Source organism: Panthera onca, chromosome D3 (genome assembly GCF_046562875.1).
Source record: "Panthera onca isolate mPanOnc1 chromosome D3, mPanOnc1 haplotype 2, whole genome shotgun sequence".
Lineage (NCBI taxonomy): Eukaryota > Metazoa > Chordata > Mammalia > Carnivora > Felidae > Panthera > Panthera onca.
Window position 1 is genome coordinate 21,456,446 of NC_138350.1, and position 15,563 is coordinate 21,472,008.

Genomic DNA, 15,563 nt, shown 5'->3' on the forward strand with positions numbered 1-15,563 from the left:
GGTGACAGCAGGCCATCACTTGGCCTCCCTGGGCCTTCCTCTCCGTGGTTTGCCTATACTAGGGAGAGGCCACCTATATTTCCAGGGTAAGGATTTCCACTGGTCCAGATGAAGCATCCCAGTACAGGGCCAGGTGAGGCCTTTCAACCTCTCTCCATTGGCCAGCTTCCAGGACTTAAGGCCCACACATCATGGCAGCAAACATGCTCATTTTAGAAATGGGGGTCCTGGAGACCCAAAATAGTGAAAGGGCTTGTCCAGCGTCCCACAGCTTGAAACAAAGAACACTCACCTGTATGAGGAAGTGTTATAAAAACAGGATTTCCGACCAGACTCAAAGGGTCTTGTCCAACTCCAGGTGCTCAGTCAGCAAGTGATATACACCTGGAAGGATGGATTAAGGAAGAATCTGGGACCCAACACCCACTTAGAGGCTCCTTCTGGGCACCCATGGCCCCTGACAGCCACCCACGTGTAGAACCATGTTATACTTTATTTATCTCCATGAGCTGGGCACTGCAGGGAGGAAGTCAGGCCAGTCTGTGGAAGGCACAGCCCTAATGTATTACAGGTCCTTAGAGGGAAAGAAAATTCTTATTTTCCCTTATCTATGAGTATTTTCTCACTGCAGCCCTGGTTTCGAACAGGGCCCTGGTTAAGCTACCACTCGGTCAGACACTGGGTTCTATGTAGCTGTTAACTTTCATAAGAGAATACAAAAATGTTCTCCTATGCAGAGAAATGTGCTTAATGTTGAGAGTGGGGGCCAGACACAAATTCTGTAATGGCACATAGAATCCTATTTTATAGGGGCTGCTGGATGGCTCAGTCAGTTGTGTCCGACTCTTGGTTTCGGCTCAGGTCATGATCTCACAGTTCGTGAGTTTGAGCCCCGTCAGGCTCAGTGTAGACATTGCAGAGCCTGCTTGGGATTCTCTCTCTCTCTCTCTCTCTGCACACCCCCCACTCACATGCACTCTCACATGCTCCCTCAAAATAAATAAACATTAAAAAAAGAATCCTATTTTACAAAACACTAACTTAGCATATATACAAATATTAGTGATTCTCAGGATTTCAGGATTTTCATTTCCTGTTCTATGCATGAGTTAACAAGTAATATCGAGAAAAGAAAGAAAGCGAAGAGTCAAGTGTCAAGTATGGCTCTTTATAAATAGGCATACACTTAGGAAATTCCAGTGCCATCTTGGGACAACCATCAAGCAGTGACGGTTGTCTGCTGCACATCTGTACTTCCCATGATGACAGTATCTTAGGAAGATACAAAGGAAGGAAGCTCCAAGTAGCCCCAGGCTTTCAGCATCCAGAAGGACAGAAGCCATGGTTACCCAGGTTCTCTCACTCATAATCACATTTATCAAGATCTCTCTGGGGTGAGTGGTAATTCCCAACACCCACGCCCAACATGCAATCCTTGAGCCAGGCCTGATCCCAAACTTGATCCCACACATGGAAATGTGAGACCCTGAGGGACTCACCTTATGGTCAGAGCTGCAGCCAAAACCAGTGCTGTGGGTGCTATCCCAACTCTGGATCCCTATGCCACTGCCATTCTCAGGGGTTAGGGTTGCCAGATAAAATTCAGAGCACCCAGTTAAATCTTTCAAAATTTAGTATAAATCAGTCTCGTGCAATATTTGGGACATATTTATACTAAAAAATTCATTATTTGAAATTCAAGCTTAACTGGATATCCTATATTTTTATTTGTAGACCCTATCAGGGGATCCAGCACTCCCTTTCTGGGCTGACCTCCAGCTCTGCCCAAAATAGCTCTGGGAAAGGAAGCAAAGTAACAGGAAGAGAGTCCCCAACACCTCCAGCTGGGCCTGAGGCATGGTCCTCACCTCATTCTCTTCCACATCATTGTTGAGCATGAAGGTCTCCACGCTGAACTATAGTGTCTCATTAGCCTGCCTGGACCAAGGGCCAGACCTGGGGCCTATTGAGAGGAACCTGGGGGACAGCCAAGGGGACCACAGGGATCTTCAACTCAGAGACTGGCTGGAACAAGTTTCCCGTGAATCCACAGAGAGGCTCATACTATGGGACTTTCTTGCTCCTTAAAGCCTCATTAAAGAATGTCCACCCCATTACCAGAGTTCAAGGACAGTTGTGTTTAGCCTGAGCAAAGGGCAGATGTTACAAAATCAGCTACAAGTGACAAGACCCTAAGGCCTCTATAGTCACTCAACAGCTTGCATCCTGGCTGGCAAGAACAGCCCATCCTTTGCCAAACTCACAGCCCAGGTGGCAGGTTCAGACCCAGACAAGTTTAGATCAGACACAAAAAAAGGCTGGTCACCAATGACCAAGTACAACAAGATAGACCCCTCTACATTATCACACCAATGGCCCAGCTCAGCAAGACATCAGGGTAGGGATAAACCCTTGCCCTCCCTCTTACTCCCTCTGTAGCCTCTTAGACCCTCAGTTGAAGACAAGGGTGTATATTCTCTGGGAGTGGTTCAGGTAATGGCTCTGAGAGCCCACACACTCATCCACGTAGAATTTCATGGCCTAGTTTGACACAAGCTGGATGTAGGCTTCAAGAGTCAACCATGAGCCTTCTACATGGGGAGGTGGCAAGGCATCTGGGGGAAGAGAGGGAAGAGGGTTATTCCTGGTAAGTAGTCATGGCCACCTCCTGACAAGTATATACTGCATGCCTGTTAGGTCACAACCATAATTCCATTTATTCCTGAATGGTCCTAGAAGTGTTTGCTAGACCCATTTTACAGGTGGGATGATGGAGGCTCAGAGAGACGGTTGAACCTCAGTTCTCCTCCCCCAGTCTCATCTACCAAATGGGTATGCACCTGTTCCACCAAGGGCAGAAGACTGAGGCCAGACACAAGATGGTATAGGTAGACCACACTCTGACCTCCCCCTTAGGCAATCCTCGGGGGTCCACACTCCATCCCCTGCTACTCGTATACACAACAGCCCAAGACTCACCATGCAGTACCTGGAGAGTCACCTGCTGGGGCTTTGAGATACAGGGGGAAGGCTCCTGGAAGGGGTTCTTCAGAGGGCCATGCCGGGTCAATGACAGGCCACCTGCAGCAGAACTGTTCACCTCCTGCCCAAGGAGTGGCTTAGGCGGAGTGGTTGCAGAGAAAGAGGCACCACAAATCAAGGGGGTTCGGTGGGTCCCCACAGCCAGACTGAAGGGCAAGCCCTGGGCAAGTTACCCCAGGGGAGGTAATGGGGGTGGGAAGGCCAAAGAGAAGCTGCTCAAATGAGCTTGACCAGCACTGAGTATCATCATAGCTGCCATTTGGGGCAATTTCACACATACTTGGTGAACTGCACAACCACTTCTATTTTTCAGATGTGGACACTGAGGCAGAAAGTCCTGCTGCCATCTGCCCATGGGTGTTACATGCAGCTTCTCAGCTGCAGAACTCAGATTCAAACTCCCAAGCAAGGTCTCTTCCAGAAATATATTTAATTCAAAATTTTTTTATTTTCTTATAGTTTATTTGCTTTTGATAGAGGGAGAGACACAGAGAAAGAGAGCAGGGGAGGGGCAGAGAGAGAGGAAGACACAGAATCCAAAGCAGGCTCCAGGCTCTGAGCTGTCAGCACAGAGCCCAACGTGGGGCTCGAACTCATGAATTGTGAAATCATGACCTGAGCTAAAGTTGGATGTTCAACTGACTGAGCCACCCAAGTGCCCCAGAAATATTTTTTTAAATGTTTATTTACTTTGAGTGAGAGAGAGAGAGAATGTGTGAGCAGGGGAGAGGCAGAGAGAGAGGGAGAGAGAGAGAGAATTCCAAGCAGGCTCCTAGCTGTCAGCACAGAGCCCAATGTAGGGCTCGAACTCCTAAACTGTGAGATCATGACCTGGTCCAAAATCAAGAGTCAGACACTTAACCAACTGAGCCACCCAGGCGCCCCTCTTCCAGAAATATTTAAAGGTTGGAGTTCTCATATGGCAAGACTCCAAGGATACCAAATGGCATTAAAAGAAAACCTGAGTTTGGGCGCCTGGGTGGCTCAGTTGGTTAAGCGTCCAACTTCAGCTCAGGTCATGATCTCATGGTTTGTGGATTTGAGCCCTGCGTCCGGGCTCTGTGATGACAGCTTGGAGCCTAGAGCCTGGAGCCTGCTTCAGATTCTGTGTCTCCTTCTCTCTACCCCTCCCCCACTTGTGCTCTCTCTCTCTTTCAAAAATAAAATTTTTTTTTTCAAAAATTAAAAAAAAAATGAAAGCTGAGTTTACCTTTCCCTATTTCTTCTCGTCTGTGTGAGCAATGGTGTAAAAGCACACTCATCCCTGCATAGCACCAATTAATTCTTTTTACCATTTGGGCTCCTGACCACCTTGCCACCCTCTCTGAAGAAGGATTATCTCATCCCAGAGGGCAATGGCAGACCAAAGACCAGAAAGGAGTTTTAGGCTTTTTGGGCGTTCATTTGTTTTTTTTAAGATACGAATGTAAGGCATCTGTTTAGCGTTTGCTAGGTGTTTACTGCATGACAAGCTCTGCCTTAGAAGCCAGGGGTGCATAACTGGGGGGGCCTCTGCCCTCCAAGTTCGCCTGGCTGGGGACCCCAAGCCTCAAGAAGCAGGACTGCCTGGACTCCAGGAGGATCCTGCTCAGCCTAGGACAAGGCTGAAAGACTCCCAAGAAGCAGGGTGAAGGTCAGGGAAGAAGAATGGGTGACCCAGGGTTCTAGTGTCATTAGCTCTCAGTGGGGGAAGCAGCAAGGAACTCCAGGGGGTGGAGGCGTTAGGAGGTGAGGCCAAGTGTTGAAAGGCAACCAGCACAGCCACTCACAGGCCATCAGGAAAGAAGTCCCCTCCTCCAGGTATCCCCAGGATGCCAAGTCTGCTCCTGCTGCTCCTCAAGTTATCCTCAAGGGGGCTCACCAGGTGCACTGCTGATAGGGGGAGGCTCAGCTCAGGGATGGGGGGGAAGGACCCCCACCCAGCACTCCAGGTCCCAAGGGATCCCCATTGCCCAGAACTTACCCAGCTGCAGCAAGACCAGAGCAACCTGCAGAAGGCCCCTGGGGGTGGTGATAATGAAAAGAAACACTGCTGCCCCCCCTCCACAAGCCCCCTTAAAATGGTCCAGAGGAGGCTGGGGAGGGAACAAGCCTCCTCTGGAGCCCACAGGTGAGCCTAGGGCATGGCTGAGCTGGGCACAGGCCAAATACTTCCACACTCCCCCATCTGCCTGCAGTGCCTCCTGATTTTAGAAAAGATACCAACGTCCTCCTTACTCATGAGGATTTAGTGAGGTCTGTAAGAGTTAATGCTGATGGAAGGCTTACCGCACAGTGGGCTTCATGTTCTCATCTGTAGGATGAGAACCTACTGCACTGGCTCTGGTGGAGGTTGTATAACACTGTGCTTAGTACAGTGCCTGGCACACAGTAAGTGCTCCATCCATGTTTGCTCTCAGTCTTTCATAACTCTTGTCCAAGGGGAGGGAGGGGCATGATGATGGAGGGGGCTGCACAGCAAGATGATGCTGTCTGGAGAAAAAGTCGAGAAGCGTTCATGGGGCAGGTACCATCAGAGCTGGGGCCGGCAACAGAAGAACATGGAAGTGGAGAGGGCACAGCCTGGGTGAAGGCACAGAGGCTAACGTACAGGGCACATCCAGGGAACGGTGAGGAGTCAGCAGAGGCAGGAACGAAGGTGCAGGGGTGAGTCGTGATGAGAGATGAGGCTGTCAAGGCCTCAAGGCTCTGAATGCCACGCTGAGGTGTTCGGACTGGATCCTGAAGGCTGCCTGGAGTCATTCGAGGTATAGAACAGAAGGCCCTTGGGGAGATTCAGTCACCAGCACGATCAGCTCAGAAGAATGTTCCTTTATGCATTGGGCATTTAAGAAGTTCCCAAGCTCTTAGTTCGTACAAATAAGACCACAACGATCACCTTCAGCTGCACATCTTTGGACAATCATCCAATTATTTCCTCTGAATAAATTCTTAGGGAGTGGAATCCTTGAAGCATATAACTGGCATAATTTATATCTGGATTAGTCATCAGATGGAATGATTCAATCAATTGCCCTTGAAGTAGAGGTCTCTTGACACACTAATAATGGACAGTGTTTGTGGAGCTCTCTCTGTGAACCCCGCTCTGGCTGAATGCTTTGTGAGCCATTTCTCCCGTAATCCTGGCAGCAGTTTTAGGAGCTCATTATAGAAGATTGTATGGTGAGGAAACCGAGGCTCAGAGAGGTTAGGTAACTTGCCCATGGTCACACAGCCTGTGAATCAGCTCTGCCCTTGCTGTGTAGAGAACCATGAGTTGGAAGACAATAGGAACAGAATCAGAATTGGGCTGGGGGGAGAGAGGTTAGGGGAGGAGGGAGAGAGGGAAGTTGGAAGAGCTGGAGAGAATGTTGAGTTACGTGGGAGGGCAGGTAGGGGTGGGGGACAGACTGTGTGAGCTTAGGCTAGTGACTCCAATTCCAAGAAACACAGACCTATGATGTGGTTGTAAAGAGTAAATGAGCCACATGGCAGGAAGTGCTTAGCACAGGACTTGGTGCAGGCCCCCAGGGGTTCACTAACATGCTGTTCTCAAAAACCCCAGAGGCAGTTTGAAACAGCCAACAAAGCATGTTTGGTGGTGCTGCCTCTTTGTGGTGATACTGAGCATTGCATGAAGTGGCCACGGGGAGACCCAACTCCCAGAATGCTCTCGGACAAAGGCCTGGGGGGCATTGGGAAAAGACAAGCCTCCCTGCTGGTGAATCCCAAAAGGGGCCTGCCCCTCCTTTCAGGCGATGGAGGAAGTATCGGGCTGGAGGGAGCCCAGAGGAAGCTACCAAGCCAGTACTAGGGGGTCAGAGGGTACTTTGAGGGGGAAGGAATTGAGTAGGCTGTAGTCAGGGGGAGGGAGGGTGGGCCTACAGTGTGAGGTGGGGTAAAGGTTGGAAGGGAGTGTCCAGTAGGAGGGAACACAGTATGAGAAAGCCCAGTCAAGACAAATGTCAGATCTAAGAAACCAAAAAGGACAGAATGGCTGAAATGAAGATTTAGGGGAAGGGGCAAGGGTGGGGTCATCCATACCATGTAGGGATCTAAGTAAGAGTCCCCACAAGGAGTCTGGACTCTGTTCTGACCATTTTAAGAATGTTGGCTAGATAGAAAAGCCAGGGGCGGGGGGGTGGGGAGATAAGCCAGAGGCTGCTGCCCTCATCCAAGCCTGGAGGGGACAGATAGGACACGTGGTGGTAGAGGATTGGGGGCAGAAACTATATGAGTGAATGGGAACACCCAGGGAAGAGCGAGAAGGGCCTGAGCCAGAGCATCAGGCGCTGGGGTAGCAGCCGGAGGAAAGCTGGAGTGAAGGCAAGGTTTGCAGGAGGAGCAAGGGTTGCAGCCAAGGCCACCTTCCCTTCTCCCCACCTGGCTTTTTTGGGAGAAGAAGCAGACCAGGGATGAGTCTTACCTATGACCTTACAGGCTGTGAGGCCTCTGCCAGGTCACTTGCCCTCTCTGATCCTAGATGTGGGTCTATACAGGGGGATGATGGTGCTATGACCCACCTCCTGGGTTGGCAGGAGGGCCAGAGCAGTAGTGTGCTGGTAAATGTTTAATTTACTGGCTCCCCAGGCAAGAGGACCCTGATTTGTTGATCTTTCTGGTATAAACAGTGCCATCATGGAGCATCTGGGTGGCTCAGTCAGTTAAGCATCCAACTTCAGCTTAGGTCATGATCTCATGGTTTGTGAGTTTGAGCCCTGCATCAGGCTCTGTGCTGATAGTTCGGAGCCTGAAGACAGCTTCAGATTCTGTGTCTCCTTCCCTGTTCGTGCTCTCTCTCAAAAATAAACATTAAAAAAAAAAATTTAATAGTCCCATTGTGACCTATTTCAAGCTACCCAAGAGAAGTTACTGAACACAGAGTTGTAGAAGCAACATGCAATAATTCTAATAGAGTATAGCCACCAAACAGATAACAAGAAATATAAATAACCTCAGGGCATAGATAATAGTAAAGTCTAGTAAAATCACCAAGAGGCAACACATTTTGAGTGTTACTACCTGTTCTTTTTTGGTTGAGTGTGTGTGTGTGTGTGTGTGTGTGTGTGTGTTTGAGATATAATTGACATTATATTAGTTTCGGGTGTAGATGATTTGCAATTTAGATATATTGCAAAATGATTACAATCGTCTAGTGAACATCCATTACCACACATAGCTACAAATTTTTCTTCGTGATGATAACTTTTCAGTACCTTTGTTTTTAATATAACACATTTTTGTAAAGTTTTACTTATTTAAGTAATCTCTACACCCTACATGGGGCTTGAATTCATGACCCCAAGATCAAGAGCTGCGCTGAGCCAACCAGGTGCCCCAATATATCACATTTATTTATTTATTTATTTATTTGGGGGGAGAAAATCAAGGGCACAAGTAATCAAGGGCAAAGAGAGAGAGAGAGAGAGAGAGAGAGAGAGAGAGAGAGAGAGAGAGAAGCGGGGCTCATGTTCACCTGAACAGGGTTCAAGCTCACCCAATGAGGGGTTTGTGCTCACCTGAAGCAGGGCTCGAACTCATGAACCATGTGATCCTGACCTGAGCCAAAGTTAGATACTTAACCAGCTGAGCCACCCACATGCCCCAATATAATGCATTTAAATCTAAGTTTATATCCTTCTTTCTTTCACCTTATTTAATTTTTTTTTCCAGCTCTTCCCTAATTTCTTGGCTTGGGCCTTCCCATTGGAACTGGGTGGGTCCAGAAGCACAGCAGTTGCCCCTTGCCACTCTGCCGTAGCCAGACCCGGGCCAGAGACTCTTCCGGTTATTACAGCAACCAGGCCCTTGACGCTCTGACACACTGCAGGCATCTTGCACCAGCCTCTTCCCCTCATTTAATTTTTAATAATGGCTCTGTTTAAAATGATTCCTAAAAAGGTAACAATATCAGCTCTGGCCCCTATGAACAGCACTAGCACACCACTCACTGGCCCACAGCAAGAGGATGTGCAAAGTAAGCCTCCAGATGGGCCCGGGTCTCAGGCATCCAGGAGAGGCCCAACCTCTGCCTAGGGGGGCTGCTAGGCAAATATTAGAGGAGACAAGGAGAAGCACCCTAGTCCCAGTGTCCCCAGGTAGGCCACAGGTTTGCCCACCACCCCACCACTCCTGCCCAGGTTCACATTTGGCAGGCACAAGACCTGCTTATTCCCAGGGGTATCGCCTCACAGAAGACCCAACACTAGCTCCTGCTTTGGGGGGCCTCATTTCCCCAACCTGCCTCAGGAAAATCATTAAGTGGTAGAGTCATTGGTGAACATCTCTTTATTGGAAAACTTCAGTAGGGGTCGGGGGCTCCTTAGACCCCGCTGCTTAGGCCTGCAGCTGGACGTGTCTGCAAGGCTCTGTGCCCTGAGCCAGCGGCAGAGGGTGAAGATGCAGAAGCCCATGCCTAGGATAGACATCAACACCACCATGAGCAGAGTCCCTGACATCTGCATCAGCATCAGCATCAGCAAGCTGGGGAGACTCCCTGGTGTAAGAGGCAGAGGTTATCAGGGCCTGGAGAGGCAGTAAGTACACCAGCAAGGGCTGGAAAGGGGCTGGGCAACAGCTTCCACCCCCCAGACCGTGTTGTTGACTTGGAGAGAACGCGTGTACTGGGCTAAGTGGTGCCTATGTGACCTCAAGCCTCAGTTTCCTCATCTCTAAAATGGGGCTGGTCATTTATCACGTCTACTGCATAGGATTCTTAGGAGAATCAAATGAGGTCATCACAGAAAAATGGAAGCTGCCAGGCAACAAAGGGTAGCATTTATTAATATATAGTGGGTGGCAGTTACCCTTCTTCAGGGTGAGGCAGCTCAGAGGGGTGAGTGGCTTCCACAGTGATGGGGTGAGCAAGCTTAAAGCTAACTTGTCTGAGATTTTGGGCTTTACTCTGGCAGGCCATGAATGAGGGCCAAGTGGGCGGAAGGGGAAAGGAAGAAGCCAGAACCAGGTTCTACTGGGATTGCCAAGGGTCCCCGAACCTGGGGCCCCAGTGTCTTCCACTGTGAAGGGGACCCTGAAAAGGGCCCAAACTCTGGAAAGGGACTCCCTCACTCACCTCTGGGCTCCCTGGAGTCAGAAGCCTAACTTAACTAAAAGGACCATGTCATCTGGTGGGAAGCCTCCTCAGTGGCCTTGCCAGAGGCTGGAAGATAAAGATATCCCACCAGAAGGCTTTAAGCCATCCACCCACCCAACCTCTACACACCTCTAACCTTCTGACCTAGTATCTGCCCACTGGTGCTGAAAGTTGAGAGAAAATGAAGCTATTTATCTCAAAGCAAGAACAGAACATGTTTACACCATGATGTCAGTGACTAAGAGCCTTCTCTCAGTAAGGCACTTACCAAGATTGTATGAATGGAGTTGAATGAGTCTCTAGGCATCTGTTTAATAAAGATGAGACCAGAAGCTCAAAAGTGGCAGACCAAGCTTAATGCCCTCATTTTATACTTGGGGAAATTGAGGCTCAGAGAGGGAAGGGATTTGCCCAAGGTCACACATAGAAGGGGGCTCAGGGGGCTCTCCAGAGGCCATATCCTTCTTTGATTCTCCTGATCAACAGATAACTTGAGTGGGTCTCATAGTTTGGAAGGGCCAGGGTCAGCTTCCTCAAAGGTCTTCAGAAGCACGACAGTACCTTCCATAGGCCCATCCCCCCACTGCTATGAGTGCCTCAGAGCCTACCCCTGACCCCTACCTACAAAACCAAGAGACTCCAACCTGCCCAGGCTCTTTGATGGGGTGACCAGGGGCAGGTAACCACACAACAGGTGCACACTCTCAGAAAGAGCTGAGGGGCAACACAGAAGGGGCATCGGGGCTGGTTATGAAGAATGTTCAAGGTTGACTAAGAGGAAAAGTATTTCCAGCTGAGGAAGAGTGTGGGGTGGGATAAGAGAAGCTAGGAGGCAGGTGATAGGGAAGAACACAAGGCTGGGGCAGGTCCGAGAGCTGTGCCCCAAAACACAGAGGCCTGACTCTGGCCAGCAGCTCTCAGTTTTAGGGGGAACTCAGAGGGTGGAAGGTTAGAGACTAACTGAGTAGGGAACTGGTGGTAGAACCCAGATGTCATAGGGATGCAGGTGTGAACCTGGTGGGGGGTACAGGGGGATGCAGGACTGGAGAGGGGCATAGAAGGGGGCAGAGAAAGGGCTGGAGAATTGCGGGGGCTCAGAGCATTTAAGGGAGCCGGAGGGAGCAGCAGGAGACTGAGCAGAGGTCAGGGAGGGCCTGAGAAAGGAACCCAGCTGCTATGGGATGAGAAGGGCAGCAGAGAAAGGCTCACCGTCAGAGACCCCCAGACATCAGACTCACCCTGCAGCTGCAGACACCCCCAGAGCATGAACCACAACTGGAGCCCCCATCTTGTCTCACTAGCAGTCCTGCCCAGTCCTTTGGCTCCTATAAGTCCCCATCCAGGTGCAGGGGGTCTCTCCGGGGTGGGGTTAGCCCCCCCAGTCTGTACCTGGGCTGCAAGGGGCATGGCCAGGGTCTCAGCTGGAACTGATGTGTGGCCTGGAGCAGTGCTGAGTGACAGAGACCTAGGCCTGTTTCTGCTCCACATCCAAAACCCCATTCCCCACCTCTCTACACCTCCAAGTTGTTAACAGCCAAAAAAGGGGCTGGCCCAAAATCAAGGAGGAATGTCCCCCTTCCTACAGTGCTCCCAGGGACAGCCCCTGCCCCCTACTACCGGGTCACTCTTTTTTCTCCAAGACTCCTGAGTCTTCTGTGATACTCATATGGGGCTGTCTTCACCTCAGGCACCTTCAGGTTCAGGTGGTTCCTGCCCAACAGGCTCCCCTTCCAGAAGTATTGGTGCTTTAGGCTTGCAAAGAGGTCAATGCCCAAAGGAGGCTGACAGCACCAAGGGTGGGATCCCAGGCATCTGCAGGGGAGCACTGGTGGGTGGGGAGGTACAGACAGGCCCAGTGCTGGCTATTGCAAGCAATGCATAGCCAAAGTTGGCCTCCACCTCTGAGGGCCCCCAGGCTTGCTCCCCACCACCACACCCCTGCTCATCCCCAAGAGGAAAGGAGAAAAGAACTCAACTTTTTGAGGATTTATTGGGCCGGGGGCTGTCCTGCCTTCCAGGCAGGTCCGAGCAGCTCCTGCACCAGGGATGGGCTGGCTGGAGAATCAGTCCTGAGGGTGCCCGCCACTGCACTGCTACATTTCTCCATGTGTCTGCTGCTCCTCCGTCCAGCCACACTGCCATGGGGCCAAGCCACTGGGACTCCTGGGTCCCCAGCTTGCCAAGTGATCTTGGCTGTATTCCTGGCCCTATCTGGGCCTCAGTCTGCTTATCCTCCATGGGAGGATGTTACTTCCTTGTCAAAAGACAGGTCCACTCCCACTCAGTATCACGGATTCCATGGAAGCAAATAGGGTTCAGGTGTCCCCTTTCTGTGAGTTACTGCAGCTGCTGCTCCTTGAGGCCTTTGTCTCTCACCTTCCATTGGGCTCAAATATACTCAGACGCCAGGGCCTCAGACCCCAGAAAGCCAGGCATCCACATCCCCTGGCAAGAGGAGGAAGTTGGACCAGAGCAGGGAGTAGGCCAACTCACAGACCAGGTACCAGGGCGGGATCAGGAGGAGCTGGGCTTCTCCACTGAAGGGTAGAGCTTGCGCAGGCTGGAGTCCAGGAGGAAGTCCACTGATCTGTGGGACAGTGGACAGTGATGAGCAGGTGACCAGTGGGTGCTAGTGGGGGAATGGGAGGCAGGAGGTCAGGGCCAGCGAAGGGATTCCTAGATGCAGGACACAGTGCCATTTCTCTATTCAGTTGGGGAAACTGAGGCACAGAGAGGTTACAAGGCTCACCCTTGGGCCTTTGGGTCAGCTATGTTCCCTCGGGAAAAGACTGCTCCTCCCACTCTATGTTGATCTAGGTTGGCCCATCTTTGGTTCTATGAGTAGGCACATGACCCACACCTGGCCAATCAGAAAAGGGAAATTGGCTCAGGACTAGGCACTCAGTCCAGAATAGACCAATGACAGCCTTCCTTGGGAATGAATGAATGAATGAATGAATGAATGAATGAATTTATTTATTTATGTATTTATTTACTATAAGAAGCTTCCTATAGGTCTTGCTAAGCTGGTAGGATGGAAGCTGGGAACTGCTGGAAGCCATCTCTGCTCCCCAAGCCAATAGGGGGTGGTGTCAGAAGACAGCAGGATGGGGAGACCAAGACCCCTAATGACATCATTTGGGTGCCTAGATCCAGCCATGCCAATAGGGGGTGGTGTCAGAAGACAGACAGCAGGATGGGGAGACCAAGACCCTTAATGACATCATTTGGGTGCCTAGATCCAGCCATGCCTGAAAGCAGCATAACTCTGAACTTTTCAGTTTCATGAAGCAATTAATTCTTATTTTACTTAGCCCAGTTTCAGGTGGGCTCCTGTCACCAAAATCTCCCCAAACCCTTCCCCTTCAATGCGCACCTGTTCCTGCCTGCCTCCGGTTGTTTTGTAACACTAGGTTTTCTTTCTAGAACTTACTGGTCCTGTGTCCCATACCCTCAAGGCATCCTCCTTATGTTTACTGCCAAAGTACCTGCCAGGATCATATGAGGACACAGACTGTCCTTTCTACCTGAGGAGTCCTGAGTGCCAGCCCTGCCTCTGCTGCTACTGTTGTGTGCAAAGTGGGGACACCATGTCTCTCAGAGCTTATCTCCACCTGTAGAGTGGATGATCCCTGAGGCTGGAAGGGGCACTCACCTGTCAATGGGGTGGATGATGACAGGGATGACCAGAAGCCCCAGTGCAGTGGTAGTCCACTTGCGGATGGACAGAGGCCAGCGGGTGGCGGTGCCCAGGATGTAGAGAGAGGCAGCACACACACGGTTGATAGTGAAGCCTGGGATGGCCACAGAAGCCAGAGCCTGCCACACGAAAGTGTCCACCACAGCCACAGTCACCCTGGTGCTGCGACCTGCTTCAGGGCTTCGTACCTGGTAGGGACAAGAGATACTTCATCCAGCAGGGCAGAGGTGGGAAACGCTGTGGACAAGGGGCATGAGGTTGGACCAGGGGAGGGAAGTGGCCGGTTGGGGGTGTCGGGTTCTGGACTGTACCAATTCAGGGCTGGGGGCAGGATGTAGCACCCTACAAACAGGATGGGGGTATGGACTGCACCAGGCAAGGTTGTAGGGGTTGGACTGTCCCACAAGGGATTTTACCACATGCAAGGCTGGGGACTAAATCACAAGGGAGTGGACTAGGGTCGGGGGTTGAGAGGCAGGCTAACACTCACATCTCCTGCCTTCTTGCCCTTGTCAATGGCATCCGCCAGCACGTAGGAGCTGGATACACCATAGCTCAACCACACCACAGCCGCTGGCACCAGGGAGCGGAATGCCTCTCCCACCTCATTGGCATAGCCTGTTGGAGGGGAGACATTTAATTCCAGGGGTAGGAGTGGGTATGGTTTGCTCCACAAGGGGGCACTAGTCCTAATTCCCAGCCTGCTAAGGAGGAGCTGGGTGACCTTAGGTAAGTGATTTTACTTCTCCCAGCTTTCGATTCCCAGTCTATAAAGAGGCGTCCATGAAACCCACCTCCATTCTAGGGCCATTGTGGGAGCGCTGAGTACAGTCACCATTATCATCACTCACTTGCCTTCCCAGTCTGGGTTCTAGAAGCATGAGCACTAATGGAGAGACTAAGAGCAAGTTCCCTGATGAGGTACTCACCATGTGCCAGGCCTTTCCTGTGCCTTATCTCTTTCTACCCTTACAACTACCACCCCATGAGAGAGACGCTGCGTTCATTCCTTTACGCTGAGAAAACCGAGAGTCAAACTGAATCTGTATGAGGACCCATAACCTGACTCTACAGCCAGTACCGCCCCCCCCCCCCCCCCCCCGTTCCTCCTAGCCCGTTTGGAGCTTACACCTGGGAGACTGATCTGTACAGACAGACCCCGAGGGCAGGGGTGGGCCGACCTGAGCTGTGTGACTCTGGGCAAGTCCCTAGCCCTCTCTGAGCCCAGTCTCTGGCCCGGGCAGAATGAGAACTAAGATCCTTCCACCTTCTCCAGGCCCCTGACCAGCGTCTGGCGACCCCTACCTCTCCAGCCACATGGTGAGGGGTCGCCGAGCCCCTCGCGCACCCCCGGCCCCCTCTCACCTAGGTACCGCACCCACGTGTCTCGGAAAATGTCGCGCTCAGCACCCCGCGGGGGCGGCTCGGACATGGCGCTTCCACCTCCGCACCACACCAGCCACTGCAGCCGGTCCTGCGCCGATACCACTTCAGCTTCCACTACCGCTCCGGTCTGCCGCGGCAGGACCGGCTGAAGGTCCGGGACTGAAGGACAGGTCGCGCTGTCCCCGCCAGCAGGGAGCGTCTGCAAATTACCCCGCGCACTGAAGCCCCTCTCCCAGGCTTGGGCTTTGGGCTTTACAGATTAATTTTCTTCACGTTTTTTCTGGGTTTGAGCGGTTGGCGCAGTCCTTTCCCACGACTGACTGACTGTAGTTTTGGAGCCTAAGAGACGGGGGTTCAAATGCG

General features: G+C 51.4%; 1 protein-coding gene across 2 annotated transcripts; it reads right to left on the reverse strand.

The window, feature by feature from the left end:
• Window positions 1-12,085: 12,085 nt before the first annotated feature.
• MTFP1 (mitochondrial fission process 1) lies at window positions 12,086-15,516 on the reverse strand. 2 transcript variants are annotated; one of them, XM_060612716.3, is made up of 4 exons: window positions 15,180-15,516; window positions 14,305-14,432; window positions 13,770-14,002; window positions 12,086-12,743 (listed from the first exon to the last, which is right to left on the reverse strand). In XM_060612716.3, the coding sequence occupies exons 1-4, from the start codon at window positions 15,244-15,246 to the stop codon at window positions 12,629-12,631; spliced, it is 543 nt and encodes a 180-aa protein (XP_060468699.2). In that variant the 5' UTR covers window positions 15,247-15,516; the 3' UTR covers window positions 12,086-12,628. The 2 variants fall into 2 exon arrangements, with proteins under 2 accessions (XP_060468699.2, XP_060468700.1); XM_060612717.3 differs by having other exon boundaries at window positions 12,086-12,701; window positions 15,180-15,504.
• Window positions 15,517-15,563: the final 47 nt, after the last annotated feature.

Coding starts and splice junctions, on each gene's coding strand:
- MTFP1 (XM_060612716.3), bottom strand. CDS start 15,246: ATGTCCGAGCCGCCCCCGCGGGGTGCTGAGCGCGACATTTTCCGAGAC. Junction 14,433..15,179: donor CACGTGGGTGCGGTACCTAG/GTGAGAGGGGGC, acceptor CCCCTCCAACAG/GCTATGCCAATGAGGTGGGA. Junction 12,744..13,769: donor ATCATCCACCCCATTGACAG/GTGAGTGCCCCT, acceptor TTCCCCCACTAG/CACCCACTGGTCACCTGCTC.